At 45.9% G+C, this 18,207-nt stretch overlaps 1 protein-coding gene across 3 annotated transcripts in view; it reads left to right on the forward strand.

Moving 5' to 3' along the window:
• The window catches only part of IKZF3 (IKAROS family zinc finger 3), a 94,466-nt gene extending 78,086 nt beyond the window's left edge, over positions 1-16,380 (forward strand). For all 3 annotated transcript variants that reach the window (XM_066364278.1, XM_066364280.1, XM_066364279.1), the window contains one exon: positions 9,218-16,380. In XM_066364278.1, coding sequence (XP_066220375.1) covers positions 9,218-9,921 — 704 coding nt within the window. In that variant the 3' untranslated portion in view covers positions 9,922-16,380. The remainder of the gene's footprint in view (positions 1-9,217) is intronic.
• Positions 16,381-18,207: the final 1,827 nt, after the last annotated feature.

Raw genomic sequence — 18,207 nt, forward strand, 5'->3', positions numbered from 1 at the left:
TTCCCCTCCCGCAGCCAAGGCTCCATTGGAGCAAAGATGGCCCGGGCGCTGGGGATGGCTCTGTGGCCTCTGCCCCAGGCGCTAGAGTGGCTCTGGTCGCAACATGGCGACGCCCAGGATGGGCAGAGCATCGCCCCCTGGTGGGCAGAGCATCGCCCCTGGTGGGCGTGCCGGGTGGATCCCGGTCGGGCGCATGCGGGAGTCTGTCTGACTGTCTCTCCCTGTTTCCAGCTTCAGAAAAAAAAAAAAAAAAAAGAAAATAGTAATATCAAAGAAGGAACATTATGACAGTGTGATAAAAAGTGGTGTAAAACATATGGGTTGGCGGTTCCCTTCTCCCCTCTTCTCTTCTCTCTCCGATATTTCCTTTCCAAGGCACCATTTTCTGAAAAGATCAACTGCCAGTGAAATGGCAATGGGTAAAGTGTGAAGGAGGAATGAGTCACTCCCTTTACTACTTGCTGACAGTGGTACAGCACTCAGACCAAGCTTGGCTTCCCTGACCTCTTGAACTGTGAGGGTAGAGGTGAAATTAAACCATCAGGTCAGCCCAACACTTTCCCAGCAGGCTAGAGATACTGTATTTTTTGCTACATAAGACACACTTCCCCCCCCCCCCAAAAAAAAAAGTGGAGGGGGAAATGCCCATGCATCTTATGGAGCAAAAAATTTGGTATTTTATTAAATATTGTAACACACTATTTGGTTCAGAATTTTTTTTTTTCTTATTTTCCTCCTTAAAACCCTAAATGTGTCTTATGGTCAGGTGCGTCTTGTGGAGTGAAAAATAGGGTAATTAATAGTAGGTAACATTTCTCATCCATTAGAATTGAACTGAGGAAGAGGGACCAACTGGATTATGTCCAAATGTATTTAGAAACACACACACACAGCCCTGGCCGGTTGGCTCAGTGGTAGAGCATTGGCCTGGCATATGGAAGTCCTGGGTTTGATTCCCGGTCAGGGCACACAGGAGAAGCGCCCATCTGCTTCTCCACCCTTCTCCCTCTCCTTTCTTTCTTATCTCTCTCTTCTCCTCCTACAGCCGAGGCTCCATTGGAGCAAAGTTGGCCTGAGTGCTGAGGACCACTCTATGGCCTCTGCCTCAGGCGCTAGAATGGCTCTGGTTGCAATGGAGCAACACCCCAGATGGGCTGAGCTTCACCCCCTGGTTGGCACGCAGGGTGGATCCCGGCCGGGCGCATGCGGGAGTCTGTCTGTCTGCCTGCCTGCCTACCCCCCACCCCCGCTTCTCACTTCGGAAAAATACAAAAAAAAAAAAAGAAGAAGAAGAAGCACACACATGCCTCTATTGAAGAGTAAGAGTATAATTAAATTGCCCAAGTAGGAGAAAAATACATTTTTTCCCTAATTCTCCAAGAAATTCTGTATCACTTTCTCTAAAAATGAACTGACACATATTCATTAGAAATCAGCATCTTTCCATCATTCTTCCTACTTGTTCTTTTCCAAGGACAAGAAGACCTTACTTTTAGTGTCCAACCCTTTTAGGGCCTGTCCTTTTCCCTCTCATCTTCCTGTTTTAAACTCGTTGGACTACTAACTAGACCATCTTCAAGTACTTGGCTCAAAATAGAGGCCAGATTTCTCTCCTAGGGGGAGGAGGAAAATGACTACATTTCTACATATTGCTTTTTCTGATTTTTCATTCTTTTCCAAAAACAGATGTGTTATTCAGACCCAAGTGGTTACCATAGCATCTCCTTTTTTTTTTTTTTAATTTTATGTATTACTTTATTAAAGGAAGTTTTCATGTCTAAACGGACATGAAAAAAAGATCTCACTCACCTGCGGTAAACATATGAGTAGTGAGGTTTTGACACTTCAACAAACACCATCGATTCTCCCTGTGAAGTAACTAAAGAGCAATTGTTCGCTTTGGTTAACAGAAAGACAGGAAGCAGTTTTAATACCTGTTTCTAAGAGCACAAAGTGCCTTCTCCTAGCCCTTCCCAAGAGGCTGAAATCCATAACCCTCTATGCATCACAGAGTCACCGCTTTTCAGAGCTGGACGGGATATTAGGAAACCACCCGGTGAGGTTCTTTTACTGTTGGAGGGAAAGGAGATCAGAAAGATGCAGATCCAGGGCTAGTAGGTGACAGACCAGAGCCAGAACCTAAGGCTGAAAAGTGCTACAGTCTAAGGGAGGTCACCCGGAGCAGTGCGTGTCACGTGTGCGACACGGGGACTTGGGCACAGCGACGAGTCTAGTCATTGAAAGCTTGGGGAAGGAAAGCTCTGAAGAAGAGCAGGCATTCTCCCTCAAGGGTGTGCTTTAATTTATTTTACTACTGAATTAGTTTATTGGGGTGGCATTGGTTAATACCTTGGATGAGTCTCAAGTGTACAGTTGTGTGATACCTCATCTGTATGTTGCCCTGTGCGCTCACCACCCACAGCCTAGTCTACTTCCATCACCATATAGTTGGCTTCCTTTACCCTCTTCATCCTCCCCCCACGGAGTGTTTTCTTGAGAAAAGGAGTGTCTTTCGCTGGTAACTCCATCAGGACAGACAGCATCCAAATAGCACTTCACCGTGTCTCACAGAGGATGAAGGCTTTTCTGGACAAAAAAAGAGACAAAAAAACTGTGGCCTCCAGCTCAGTTTTCCTGACCACCACCCCCACGCTCTCTCTGTTCTCTCTCCTTCCTGCTTCCTGTTCTGTGGCTCCTCTCTGCTTTCCTCCTCCTGGAAGTGTTAGTCACTGTAGTCTCTGTAGTCTCGTTTAGATTGAGATCAGAGCCATAACCATCATCAGATATTCCATTTACCCTACTTACTTGCCTTTTTTTTTTTTTTGGATACGTGCCTGCAGTAAGCGATTCTACACATGGGAAATTGTAGGAAGGCACAGCAAATACATTCAAGTGACTTAAAAAAAAAAAAACTTAAACAGAAAGCAAATATGAATATTTCACATTACCCATCATGATGATGGGAATATTGGAATTGTGTTATTTTTATAAAATTCAAATCATCTCCCTCCCACCTCCTCAAAAGAAAACCTCTCAATTGGAAAAAAACCCAAGCCACCCAGGCAGTCTGAGCCTTCACACTCTGTCTCCAGTTCACCTTTTCTAATATTATTATTTCAGCCAACTACTTTAATTCGGCCACAATGTACTCCCACTTCTAGGTAATAACTTTTCCACTTCCATGGAATTGTTCTTCCCATGCTCTCCGTCTGAAACGCTCCCCCCCCACACACACATCTACCCTTGAAGGTACAGGGGGTCTACATTCCCCGACTTTTCCTGAGCTCTCTCTCGGCTCTATCCCGCCCCCCCTACCACACTGAAGACCAGTTTAACAGTCTGTTTTTTGTAACATATATGACTGTCTCCACCATCACTACCACCGCCTCAGATTATGAGGAGACTTTAAAGAAAATAATTGATTGATATTTGTCCCATGTTACGTGCAACATATTTGAGAAGTGATCTGTATTTTTCTCTTCTCACTCTTGGTTTCACCACATAGCGTTAAAGATATTGATTTGTAACAAAATTGTGTAAATGCAGCATCTCCTATTGGATTGCAAGCATGTTTGTATTCCTTAGAGTGCCTAATACGGTGTGATGATGATAAGGATAATAATAATAGATCTATCACTTATTCAGTGCCTACATATGATGGGCACTCTGTTAAGCTCCTTACAGACATCACAACTCTTTGCATCACAGATGTGTCTCGAATGCATGGTGCTGGTCCATATGGAACAAAGCATGGTCGCTTTTCCCTGAAGTCACTGCCAGTGGTGGGATTGTGCAGCCGTGGGCAAGGCAGTAGCCACGAATCAGCACTTACTACTCAAACACATACTAGATGTATGGCCCTTGGGCTGCATCCTGGTTCTCCATTTGCCAACCGAGCAAGCTGGGCCAGGTAATCGAGCTGTCTGTACTTTCGGTTCTTCATCTGAGTACGAGATGAGAATTCATTTTAGGTCAAATGAGACACTATGCCAAGTACCTAGGACAGCACTGGGTATATAGTAAAGACTCAATATATAGTAACTATTCTTTTTTTTTTTTTAATATTTTATTTATTGATTTTTAGAGAGAGGGGATAGAGAAAGAGAGAGAGAGAGAGAGAGAAGGGGGAGGAGCAGGAAGCATCAACTCCCATATGTGCCTTGACCAGGCAAGCCCAAGGTTTTGAACCAGCAACCTCAGTGTTCCAGGTAAACGCTTTATCCCACTGCGCCACCACAGGTCAGGCAATAGTAACTATTCTTATTAGTATTACATATAAGACACAGCACTAGGTACTGTGGAGTATAAAGACTGGAAATCAACAGATTAGGGTGGTGGATCTTGTCCCTCCACTCCAAAGACAGAGATCTGAATCCACACGCTCAGAAGAAGTCCATTTTAGCTCTCGGCTGTGATTCTGTACTTTGAAGTTGGCACTTAGAAGCCAACAACCGTATGCCCTGGCCATATTGCAGGTATTTGCTCAGCTGGAGTTATCAAAGCCTAGATATTAGGAATCGGCACCTTTAAAAAAAAAAATCACAGGTAGGAAATGGCGCAACCAGACAGTCTTGGTTTCTAAACTTAAGATTTGCTGTTGCCGTTTGTATTTTCATTGGAAGAAAAACCTCTAACTCAGCCTGAAGCTGCTATCATTAGTCATTCAAAGGTGTGGTATGATTCTGACTAGAAGCTGGACTAGAGGCTCCGTGCAGGTTGGGAGCAGTTACACTGTTGTGGTTTGACTAACCTTTTTTATGAGTGTGTTACTAAAGAAACGTGAGCTGTTGGCTTTCCAATTACTGTAGATTACCCCTTCTGAGTTTCATACACATTGAGTCATCGAGTCTACAGGTGACTGATAATCATCTGCACGACTCAAGTTACGGTAACTCGGAGACGCGGGGGTCTGGTGACTGCAGGGTGCGTGCACGTGAAGGTCTGAGGCTCTCCCAGCTTCTTCACTGTGAACAACGGGCTGCGTTAACCGCAGAACTCACTCACCTACTTCCACTCATCCAGGCCTTCGTTTTCCTCTTCATGTTTTGCCTCTTACAACTTCAGCCCTCAGCTGTTTTCTGACAGGTGCTGCAGGTGGTACCGGCTGTGAAACTGTAGGCCTGCTTAAGTAAAGCCAACTCCTGGGAGAAAGGAGAAAAGCAGAAGTTTGTGTGGTCCCTGTCTCACCCTGGGAATTACCTCGGGCCTCTCTGTTGGGTGAAAAGGTGACAAAGACTCTCAGGGACCTCTGGTATTTGAGGAGCTGAGTAGAGCTGGCCACTCTGGAAATCCTCGGTAACCCTGAAAAAGCCAGGCAACCCAAGTTCATTGTTTCTGGGTCACTCTCAGGGGAATGAGCATTTGTGACCTTAGCTGGCTTTCTTGTTCTCAGTCTCATTCTTCCAAACAGCCTTGATCAAAGATACATCCAATCTGGAAGCTGAAAATGAGAAAAAAAGAACCCACTGATCAGTTTGGCAAAGGTCTGCTTTTCTGTTGCTTTTTTTTTTGTCTTTATTTTTTTCTATTTTTTTAATCTTTTATTTTTATTGAATCCAGAGAGAGGAAGGGGGGCAAGGGGGAGACAGAAGCATCAATCTGTTTCTGTATGTGCCCAGGACAAGGACCGAACCAGCCACCTCTGCATTGCAGGACAAGGCTCCAGCCAAGCGAGCCATCCAGCCAGGGCTCTGTTGCTTTTTATTGAGTTGCCAAGGCAGGGTGTTTTTCTTTGCATATTTATTTCTCTCAGCTATTTGTCTAGACATTAGCAGGTTGGCTTGGAGGTAGTGGGGATGCAGGACAAATCCGCTTGATTATATTCAATATTTTAACTGGTCTTTCTGGCTCCAGTTTCTCCTTGTCCTGGTTCATCTTACATGTTGCTGTTACATTAATATCCTGAAAATAACATTTTGACCACAAGGGCGTAGCGGTTTGCTGTTTGTTCAAACCCAAACCTTATGGTTGGCCATTCAGAATGCCCATCATGTGGTCTCACCCTGTGTTATCTTCTTTCAGTATCTCCCGAAATGCGGGATGCCAAGTGCTAGGAGGCCCACAGGGCATTTAAAAACCTTGGTCCAAGTGGCAAGAGAATTGTTTTCTTTTTAGTTCTCTTTCAACCTCCCTGATTATATCAAGGAGAGAAATTTAAACTTATTTTGATGCTAGTTGTTGAACACCCATCTCACACTTGGTAATCTCTGTTTTGAACAAAGAGAGGGGAGATCTTTATTCTTTTTAAATTAATTTTAATTTATTGTGTTAACATGGATTCAAGCGTCCCAGTAAATATAATGCCCTCCCCCATGTCCCTATTCAGACCCCTTTTGCCCCCTCCCTCTAACTCCCTCCCCCCTCCCCTCTGGGATTTGCTGTCCTGTTATCTGTATCTCTGTGTTGTGTGTGTGTGTGTGTGTGTGTGTGTGTGTATATAATGTCACTAATCCCTCCCCCCTTCTCTGAGCCCATCCCTTCATCCCCCTTCCCCCTGACAGCTGTCTCTCTGCTCCCTGTGACCCCGCCTCTGCCAGAGGGGGGGATCTTTTTCTCAAGCACTCACAGTGATGTCTGATCAACATGGAATCGATGGTCCTGTTTATCGTCTTTAGTTCTCGTAGTTCCCTTCTATTCATGGTGAGTGATTCTGGTTTTCTGTGTGTGTTAGTGATATCGTTACCTTAAAAAGATTTTTTAAATTGGGCCTGACCTGTGGTGGTGCAGTGGATAAAGCATCAACCTGGAACACTGAGGTCGCTGGTTTGAATCCCTGGGCTTGCTCGGTCAAGGCACATATAGGAAGCAACTACTATGAGTAAATGCTTCCCACTTCTCCCCCTTCTTTCTCACTCTCCCTCACTTGTTCTCTCTCCCCGCTCTCCAAAAACCAATTTAGAAAAATATTTTTTTTAAAAAGTGCTTTTAAATTGAATTTATGAGGGTGACACTGGTTAATAAAATCATACAGGTTTCATGTGCACAAGTGTACTACACGTTTCCTGTACACTGTATTGTGTATTCACCCCCCCAAGTCAAGTCTCCGTTCATCACTATTTATCCTCCCATGCCCTCCTCAAGCTACCCCTACCCCTGGGCACCCACCAGAGAGATTCAAACAAAACAAAAACTCCTGACATTTACAAAGTGCTTTGTATGTGCTACGCACTATTCTAAGTGCTTACCAGTGACCCTGTGAGGCAGGTACAATCATTATCCCAGTTTCACAGGAGCACTCGAGCCATAGACTGGTTAAGTAACTTGCCCAAGGTCAGGCAACTAGTAACTGATGAGCCGTGCATCAAATCCAGCCCGTGTGACCCTGGAGCTCAGGCTGTCACCAGCACACGGCCGTGGTGGCAGAATGCTGCAGACTGTGAAGGAATGACAGAAGTTTGGGGAATACTTTCTTGGTAGCTGTAGCCAGATTCCCTTCCTCTTCCCTCTGGGCCCCCTTCCCTGCCTTCACTCACACTCCTCTCCCCAGGAGGACGTCCCGTCTACCTCTCCGAACATCTCAATCCTACCATTTCAAGACTCTTCACAAAATTGAAGTTTTCCAAGGATGACTTCCCTTCCCCATGTATACCTGAAAGTTTTGCATTCCCTTGACACTTAAGTAAACAATGTGTACCAAATCAGCTTGCCCTTGCCTTATATAATTCCTTTTACAGAAGACATATTCCTCTCCTGTTAAAATGCCCCAACATGGCCTTTAGAGCAAGACAAAGGCCTCCACAGGGCGCCCCTCCCAGCCTGCGGGGTTTGTTTCCTCCAGCCCCACATCTGCAGGCCTTACTTATCTCCCCAGAGGCTGGGCAGACCTGAAGAAAAGGAACTGGTTCTTCCGACCCTTCTTTTTTTTCCTTATGTTTTTTTTCATCACTGAATCCTTTGCTGTATGGTGGTGACAAATTTTGGAGCCACAACGTGCCTAGGAAATGTTACAGTAGGGAGACGTCTCTCCAGAATCTGACATCTGCAGAACAAGAAAGCATCAGCAGTAAGCGTAGGCCCACTTCCAGCTCCTGACACGTCTTCCCCACTTTCTCTTCCTTCCACCAGCCACTCGCCACTGAGCACGTCTGCCTTTGCTGCAGACCCCGCTCCTGCCTTCCCTGTGGCCAGAGAGCCCCTGTTTTCTAACACACAACACCCACACCTTCTGAAGGTGGCTAAACTCTGTTTTCAAAATTTCTCAGCAGTTTGACATGAGAAGTAGGAGAGGGTGACCACAAATAAATTTTTCAGTTAAGGGTGAGATAGGTCCTAATGATCACATCTGTATCAATGATACATTGTTTTTTTTTTTTCCCCAAGCAAAAGAATCACACGCTTGATGAAAGGGGCAAAGATCATGATCTTTTGTTGAGAAAGCTTTTCTAAAACCTTCTGCATTTGAAGCTCATTTACTTCCATCTCAGGCCGGCCGGTGACTGATGTGTTTGGGGAGCGGCCTGTACAGGGAATGGAGAGTTTCTGTGGCTATTTTTTCTACCCTTGTAGCTATTTTAAAAGCAGCAGGCCAGTCACAGATCATCCCCACTTTGGGCAATATTTCTGTTCCCCTGGCTCCCTGCTGTTACCAGCAGAAAATAACAAGCAAAGTAAGGGTCAGGGAATTGGCCTGACCTGTGGTGAGGCAGTGGATAAAGAGTTGACCTGGAACGCTGAGGTTGCTGGTTCAAGACCCTGGGCTTGCCCGGTCAAGGCACATATGGGAAGCAACTACCACGAGTTGATGCTTCCCACTTCTCCTTTCTCTCTCTTTTTCTCTTTCTCACCTCTATCTAAAAAGTAAAAAAAAAAAAGAAGTCAGGGAATTGTGTCCTAATAGTTTGCACACAGAAATGCAGATGCTCCTGTACCCCTGCACGGGGAGCCCCCTAAACCCTGCCCTCGTGTTCTCTTGCTTTGTTTCCTCCAGAGTTTCCCCTCTGACCTGGGCAGTGGAAACAGCTCACACTGTAGTGTCAACTTAACGACATCTCTGACTCCCCCCCTCTGCCTGCCTAATTTATTCTGACTGCCCACAGGTGAGCAGTCAGCCACCATCCCCTTAGACCTCAGCACCGTGTGGAACCCTTCTGCCTGGGCTGGGTGTTCCTGTGCCAGCCTCACGTCTTTTCTCACTTGTCAAGGACTCTGGACAGTAATTTTACAAATGCTCTGCCTTTGTATTTTCCCCTTTTGTAACCCACTCTTTCACCTGTCCTAGGTGAGAAGCGCCACTGCTTTGACATCAGCTACAATCCCAGCTATATGTACGAGAAGGAGAGTGAGATCATACAAAGCCGCATGATGGACCAGGCCATCAACAATGCCATCAGCTATCTGGGTGCCGAGGCGCTGCGCCCCCTCGTCCAGACACCGCCTGCCCCCACCTCAGAGATGGTTCCAGTTATCAGCAGCATGTATCCCATAGCCCTCACCCGTGCCGAGATGCCAAATGGGGCCCCCCAGGACCTGGAAAAGAAGAATGTCCACCTGTCAGAGAAGAGCCTGCCTTCTGAAAGAGGCCTCTCCCCCAACAATAGTGGCCACGACTCCACGGACACTGACAGCAACCATGAAGAACGCCAGAATCACATCTACCAGCAAAATCACATGGTCCCTCCTCGGGTCCGCAATGGGATGCCGCTTCTGAAGGAGGTCCCCCGTGCTTATGAACTCCTCAAGCCCCCACCCATCTGCCCACGAGACTCCATCAAAGTGATCAACAAAGAAGGGGAGGTGATAGATGTGTACCGGTGTGACCACTGTCGAGTCCTCTTCCTGGATTATGTGATGTTCACTATTCACATGGGCTGCCACGGCTTTCGTGATCCTTTTGAGTGTAACATGTGTGGGTATCGAAGCCACGATCGGTATGAGTTCTCCTCTCACATAGCCAGAGGAGAACACAGAGCCATGCTGAAGTGAACATCTGGTCCTGGAGATGGTGTGCCCCTGAGCATTCAGCCTCGTTTTTAAAAATGGATACCCCAGCCGCACAAACCATTCTCAAAACAAACTCCATTCCAGACTCCTTTCCATTCTGCTTTTAGCATCCGGAGGGTCCGGTTCACACAGGCAGCAGAGATACAACGTCTCCATTCGGAAGTTGTTTGCAGATAATATTGTGCTACTACTTTTGTGAAACTTTTGTTTTCCCACCAGGGACTTGAATTTTATGAAGCCACTTAAAGAGTGCACTTTCCCTTTCCACTGAAGACTGTTTCCCAGGCTGAGCGGAAACACCAGTGATGTCTGCGGGAACACAACAGAGCATTCCACTGCAAAGCAGAGCAGCGAGGAGCGGAGCACAACTGTCTAGGCAGATGGGCCAGGCCCCAAGGCTGCCCCAGGGCCCTGCTGGCCCTGCTGTGTCACAATTGAGCTGTCTTGCACTGAATAAAGTTTCCCTCTTCACTTACACAAAAAACAAAAAAGGCCAATGAAGTATTTGGTCATTATCTTTTGCATGAATAGAACAGTCATTCCTTGGAGTTTGTTGCCAGTCAGAAGAATCCCCCCATTGTGTGTCATGAGACACTCTTTCTGAGATGTGCCAGCCGTATGTGCAAAAGCCTTTCTGGTTAGGAGCCCAGATCCACCCAGAAGATCTAACCAACTGACCTTGCTGGGAAGCCTGGTCCTTCTGCACTTAACACAAGGCTGAAAGGTTAGGCTCTAATCTCCATCCCAATGACAGGCTAATGGTAAGAAAAAGGCCAGCCATAAAGTATATCTTTTATCAAGATCAACTGAAGATCCTGTCTTGGGGCATCAGATCCATCGCTTACCACATAAGCAAAAATAAAAATAAAAAGGAAAAAGAAAGAAAAAGAAAAAGAAAAAAAAGTCATCTGGTAATATTTCTGCTTCTACTCTGCTCTCCTGTCTCTAATTAAAAAAAAACTACTTTGGGTTAAACTACTTATCTATAAGAGAAATTCTATGCCAGAAGAACCAGTGGTTTTAAATACAGACTGTCATCGAAACTCCAGGAAGTTGTCCACTCTGGCCAACAGCATCCATTTCCTGTGATCGAGATAGGCAGAGTTGGGCTCTGAGGAGGAAGATGGTTTAGCAGCACCACCAGGGGAGGGGAACAACAACAACCCCACCTACCTGAAGTTCTTGGTCTCCTTCATGGAGTATCAGTGTACAGTACCAAAGTAAACTTGCCAGCAATTAAAAAAAGAAAGAAAGAATCCAAAATATATGACTTAGCCTCCCCCTCTCCCCGGAAGAGGATTCAGGGATGGATGCCATGAGTGTTGCTTAGCTCCGAGCTGAGCTTCACGATGGGACGAGGAGGGGGCACCCTTGCTGGCAGGCTCTTCTTCATCGGGCAGGTTGGGTGGTCTCCTCCCCATTTCAAATGGAGCTGCTGTATGCCACAAAGATTCCTGAAAGCCTCATCTGGGTTCTGCAGATGGCTCTGCTCATCTTTATCCTTCATTATGGGACGCATGCTATCAAGGAAAAGCTCAGTGACCATTGTAAAATTAGCACTGGAAGCAGGGTCACATCATCTGTTTGCTAATTCCACATTTGCCCCCAATTAGCTGTATGACTTTGGGCAAATCACTTAGCTATGAAAACTAAGGTTCCTGGGCCATTGAGTGAGAGCTGGATTTCGACATTCTCTAAGGTCCTTTCCAGTGTTAAATTGGTGTGATTATGCAGTAAGCAGTTACTTTTTAAAGCTCATAATGTATGGGTATTAAATATCCATGAATGTTTAAAAAAGGAAGCATTTATGCAGCATTAAGTATTAAGCAGAAGGGTCTACATATGAATATCTGTTTCACATATCTTTGGTGTGAAAATAGTAGTGTTGTTAAGTTTTTCCTTTAACCACCGAGTTGTGAATGTGAAGAGGATGGTGGAGAGGAACAAAAAACAGGAAGGTATTTTGATCTTCCCCAAAGTGTACACACAAACTAGCACCTGCAGCTGCTTGCCAAAGCCTCTCTCTCTCTCTCTCTCTCTCTCTCTCTCTCTCCTTTTTAAGAGCTTGTATTAGGAAAAATAAATTTTGCTTTTAGGGACTTCATGGAGCCTATTTTCAAATTAAGAGTCAGCTTCATGAACATTTCTTCCAGAGCCAAGAACCTCAGATTCCTGGTAGATTAGCATTGTATGTATCTGCCTTGATATTTTGAAAGGGTTTATGCACTAAGCTCAAACTCGTTTATGTAATTAAAATGTTCCACCTCAGACTGCACAAATGGCTTATCTCTCTTTGTAGCATGGCGTCTGTCTCAGGGAAAACGATTTTGTGAAATTCCATGGCAATAGTCCCAACATGTTGGAGATTTCAGCTAAAAGATTAGATGTATTTCGATGTGTAGTCTCCGCTACACCACTGTGTTTCCATAATCCTAGACTCCAAGCTGTGCCAGGATGCTTCTACCCATTGTGAATGAGGAGCTACTTACTACCCAAGGTGAGGCAAAAGTAGGGCTACAGTTGTTTGAGTGGAAAATAATACAGTAATTAATAAAACAATAATACAAGAATACACTCTGTGTTTTGCATACTCATAACTGTAAACCCACTTTGGCTCCACCCCGCATTCGTGAACTATAACGCATCCTGTTGTCTCTTCAGGGGACAAAAGAAAGAGACTTTGGAAGCAAGGATTAGTAGAAGAGAAAGCGAGGGAAAGCGTACCTTTCCACCAGAGTAGTGGGAAGGTCTTTACCGAAGACACCAACTTTTGCACCTTAAGGGAGTGAAAGTAAGGCCCACCCCACCCACCTGGAGTTGCTTTTTGTCAATATGACCCTCATTTTCCCTGTGACGAATGGGTTTTCTGAATGATTTCCAAAGGCTGCACTTTCTTTGTAGCATTCTGAGTCTAAATGGGGGCACATCCGGTCCAGAGAAAATTCATATGTGGAAACTCCACAGTCTTAAATCTTAAAGTTGAGCCAGGTGTGCACAGTGGTTACCACCACACAGGTAAACGCTGCCTTCTCTAGGCACTCCTTACGCTGACTAGTGACCCCCACTGTCCCTCTGCTGGGGCTGGGGGAATGGGGGAAGGAAGATGCTCAGAGACAAGGGTGGGGTCTGGGCTCACGCCTGACCCTGCTGAGCAGGGAAGTCCTATAGCAACTTCAGGCAGCACGTTTGCCTTCTCAACCAGAGTCCCCCAGGATACGAGCCTCGTACGTAGGTCCCTCTGCCTCATTTCCCACCAACCCTCTTATCAGACAGGTCCACCAACACATCCCCAGGAGGCCACAACCTGAGAAACAACCAATCCCATGACACATTTCCTTGCAGCCAAGGTGACAGAATTGGGGTGAGGGTGGGAAAGGAAAGAAGCAGCTCCCCACACGTTCTCTTCACTGCTTGAAATACAACACGGGTGTTCTGCAGGCAGAGGACTAAGTAGAAGGGTCTCCCCCAATACCTTCCACCACCATCATCAGGGGGAAAAAGAGATATTAATAAACCTACCATTTCTTAGAGTCCTGAAGTCACTCTTCCAAAAAGATACTTGCCTTGGTACAGATAAGCTAGTTAATCTTATGCTTTGTTACTCCTGAGCTGTTCCTGACTCAGCTTATGACTTTGTCAGTGACAAAATGTCTCACCTTTTGAATGCAGCGCTTGCCATTTTGCTGGGAGGTCCATGCTCACTATGGCCCAGATAGAAAATGACCTCAGATTTCTTTTGCAAGGAAAAAATTTTCAGAGCACAGAATTTTACTCAGTTGAAACACTGTATTATTAACAAAGCTTGCATTAGCATGAAGATTTTCCAAATACTCTCTGTATCACTATTCTTCTTCTCTCCTGCTAAATATTCCTGTATGTGTCTTGACCAAGGATCAAGCCCGCAACCTTTGTACATGGGGACAATGCTCTAACCATCCAAGCCATCTGGCCAGGGTTGAAGCCCTAACTTTTAAAGTATATCTCATTGGGAGTAGTTATCTTGATCTCTAGCGGAGATATGGAGACTCAGGGACACTCAAGATATGAACCCTCAGACATGTCTAAGGTCTTTCACAAGGACTTGAAATTAACACTTGTAAACTCAAGAAGAGTAAAAAAGTGGAGTGATGAAAAGTTTGTCCTAGAACATAGCATCAGGCTGTGCAGATAATGAGAGGCATACAGTGATATCTCTCTTTTTAAACTTTTAGTGAATTTATTGGGATGACATTGGCTAATAAAATTGTATAAGTTTTAAGTATACAATTCTATAATGCTTTATCTATATATTGCATTGTGGTTCACACCCAAAGTCAAGGCTCTTTGTCTCCTTCTGTCACCATTTTTACCCCTTTACCTTCCCCTTTACACCCCCCCCTTTCCCTCTGGTGATCACCATACTGTGGTCTGTGCCTATGATACAGTGGTATCTCTTACCTTTTAACCAGTGGGATTCATTTTTATGCTCAGATGGAAAATATAGTTCAGAGACTCTCAATAGGCAGAGTTCAGAAAAGCGGAATGATTGGGGACCTAAGTGCCTATAAAGAGGACAACAGTGACCTGAAACCAAAGGCTAGACCTGGGCCACCCTAGGAAAAGGGTTCTGTTCTCTAAGGCTAAAGGACTAAATGGTCTGAGAATGACCAGTGAACCCAGTGGCGAGGACTGTTGCTTCTGGACTCGGAAAAGAGGTATAGGCTTTAAACTTGTATGAGCTCATAACACAAGACTGTATGTCTGTTTACCCATGCTGAAGATAGTCTGTATCCTACATGTCATCAATATGATAAACAAGTCTGGCCGGATAGTTCAGTGGTTAGAGTGTTACCCTGATATGCAGAAGTTCGATCCCCACTCAGGGCACATACAGGAACAGCTTGATGTTTCTCTCTCTCTCCCTCCCTCTCTAAAAATCAATAAATAAAAATTTTAAAAATAATATATATAGTGCAGAAATTCAGGTAGATAATACAATACAATAAAGTACATTGATACCTTAAAGAATACTTTTTTAAAAATGATAAATAAACCTTTGTACATGGAAGAAACTGAATGCAAGTTTCCTCTATTGTAATAGTGAAATGTCTTATATGCTAATATTGAGTTGTTATTTGAAACTGGAATGTTAATATTTTGATTAAAAAACATAAGGTCCTAACAATATCTACCTCCCAAGGATGTTGTGAGGTTTTATGTAATTTTGTGTATGGGGTAATGTTAATTTTTTTTTTGAGGTGTGGGGAGATTATGTTGAATGATTGCATGTTTTTCACTTTATGTACCATATCTGGACTTAAAGACATTGGAAGTATTCAGAGACCGTGCTAGGATCATACTAATAGTTCGGTTGCCAGTAGAGGCGACTGGTCTCTAACACAGTTTCCTTCATGTTGTTTTAATGTGTGAGAGTCAAGAACATGCTGAACCGATGTGAGTTGACCACATGCTACAGGCACTTCACAGCACTGCAGCCGGGGAAGTAGAATAGCTTTCCTCCCTCACTGTCCTGTGAGCCCATTAATTCCCCAAGCAACTTAGAGTTTCTCCAAATGGGCCTCACTGGGCATCTCCCCACTGACCCACTCTAGAAGGCCTGGAGAGCCGTCCCATAATGCCAGAACCTTCTCTCAAGCCCATGCCGGGCATCTGTGGGGACGAGGTCATATTCTGAATGGAAGTGCAGCTTTGCTTCTTCCTCGCCCATAAAGACTGAGAACACTTGAACACGTTAGGAAAATGGGGCAACCCTGAAAATGACTGATCCCATTGCCAGTGACTCATTTTTACAAGGACTCTTCCAGGTCAGTAGACAAAGCCCTTTCTGGGGGACCTGCTTCTGTGGGTTCACAGAAACCAAATTACTGTGGGTTGCAAAGAATTAGCAGGTCATTTGAAAAGCAGACATCTCTCTACCCAGACTGTGGTTTTATATGCTCGGGTTCTCAGTCTGTGAGCTTTGGTGAGGGATCATATTGGCTGCTGGAAAAACCATAGTTTATTTTTAATTTCTGGTTGCCAAAGCCACCACATATGTGGTCTGTGGATGACCCTTGTCTGCAGAATGACAGGGGAGGGAGGGGACGTGGTTTGGGGTTCAGGGTGGCCTCTCCCCCAGGAGAGCAGGAGGGAGACCTTGCCCGGTGGTTTTGACACAGCTGGGGCTCCCAGTGTTCTCATCTGCGTTTCTCAGAAATGCCCTCCTTGCCCAGCGGTGACCTGCCCTCTTGACTCTTCTTGAGTTTTGCCTGCAATCCAGCCCTTCAGAGCTCTCCCAAAAGGGTGTTGAGAGTCAGCTTCTGAAATGTAGCAATGCTAACCTAACCTCGCCAGAACCAATATGAGTGCGTCCTTGCGTCAAAAACAGTCCTGCTGATTGGTGGTTTTCAAGTTTTCTTTATCATGTTTGATTTTTTACGCTGAAAAATTAAAAAAAAAATAACGGTGTGTTTAAAATGAATCATTGTGCATGCCTCTCATTTGTAGTTGCCGCTGTCAGAAAATGGAAGGGTTTAATTCTGCTTCTAGGAGTATTTCCTCATTTAGCCCCTCTGGCGAATGCTTCAAGTCCAAGTATGAAGATGAACAGAATTATCACCAAAATACAGCATGCCTTGCTGCGCCTGTCGTTGCTATCCTGCTGCTAGCCCGTGTCCCCATTGTAAGGTTCCGGTTCCACACTGGTCCTTAGTTCAGTAAGGAGCCCGAGGAGTTTGGGGCCTGGGCCTGACGGGATCCATATATATTGAGCACAGTGGCTCCCAATTAATTCTACGAGACTTCTCTGCCCTCCCTCCTAGCAGGGATTCTTCCTGAAAGATAGGCAAGTCCTGACTTTTCCATCTCTGGGGTCTCAGTAACATCCATGTTGGAAAACTCAAGTGGCAGTTGCTGAACCATATTTCAATATAGTCTTTAGACACCTTGGAGGCCCACACGGAAGGTGTTGGGAAAACTCCTAGGAGAACGGCATAGGGATTGTACAGTTTTCTTCCTGCCTTAATTTCTTCTTTTGTCTCTTAAAAAATACCAGGAGAGAGAGTCTGAGAGGTGGTCTGGCCTTCTGCTCAGCCTCATGCAAAACACCTTTCCTTACCCTCCTCTGTGGAAAGGGCAGCAGGAAGACACTTCTAAGGTTCCGGATTAGCGAATGTGCGGCCCCGGTGGCGGCAGCTTTCGCCGGCTCTACCTTCAGCACCACCAGACTGTTCTGATGATCTCTAGCGGGTTTTCCAGTCTCACCACGAAGGGCAGGGAGAGAGGACAGGCATTGCAGCCTGTCTCTGTACTGTAACATCAAATATATTCAAAATGGCCCCAGAGTAGCTAGCTGATTTTCAGCCTTGGAGAGAATAGTAGGTGGCTGTCTCCATCCCCGCTCCCTTCTCAAAGCAGAAGCCGCTCAGGGAGAAAAGCGAGACTGGGACACTCGACACTTGGATCCTTTTGCCGGTGAGCAGTGGAGAGGGAGGAGATCCACAGCTGGCTGGTGTTGGGGCTGAACGGACCCTCAGCCTAAGGACAGTCTCCTTTCCTAATTCTTGGGAACTGATCTGATGCTTTAGAGAGTGGAGGGCCTGGCAGAGGAGGCCACCCCACACCTGCACCCTCCTCCACCACCACTGCTCCACACAACCAGGCCATCCACACAGGCTGTGGTGGCCAAACCCCCACCTGCAGGCAACTGCCACCCAAGGGCAGGTGGAGAGATGAGGACTTGTCTGCCTTCCCTGCCTCCCACCTCCCAGCGTTCAGAGTTTGAGGAAGAGCGGAGGCCAGAGCACTGGAAGGGCCCTGAAGGCCGAGCGATACTGGAGGACTGCTCAGGGCCCAGGACACAGGCTCTGGCTGCAGAGCATTCCTGGGTCAAACAGTTGTTTGCATACAAGCCAAAAGCCACTGCACCTGGGGTGGGGAGGCCCTCTGGGGAGGTACTCCCTGGCTTGGGGGAGAGGGGGGAAGGAAGGTGTCATGGAAAGTCCCTGAAGGACACGGGGTGTTGAATTTGCTGCGGTTTTGTTTTTAACTCTGTCTTGACCTGTGAAGTAGGCAGTTGCTTCTCTTCCCCCCAAATAACAGGCCTTCCCCCAGAATAGCATGAACATACCCAAGGAAAGAGCACTGCAGTGGAAAGAATGGAGGTTAGAGGGCCTGTGGGTGATGCAAACTGCCCCCCTTTCCCAGGACTGAGGGGGCAGGAAGCCCCAGAACAGCCTTTTCCCATCACCCCCCGCCCCGCTCAGCTCTCTGGTCCCCTCACCCAGAAGA

This window comes from Saccopteryx leptura, chromosome 2, assembly GCF_036850995.1.
Source record: "Saccopteryx leptura isolate mSacLep1 chromosome 2, mSacLep1_pri_phased_curated, whole genome shotgun sequence".
Classification (NCBI taxonomy): Eukaryota; Metazoa; Chordata; class Mammalia; order Chiroptera; family Emballonuridae; genus Saccopteryx; species Saccopteryx leptura.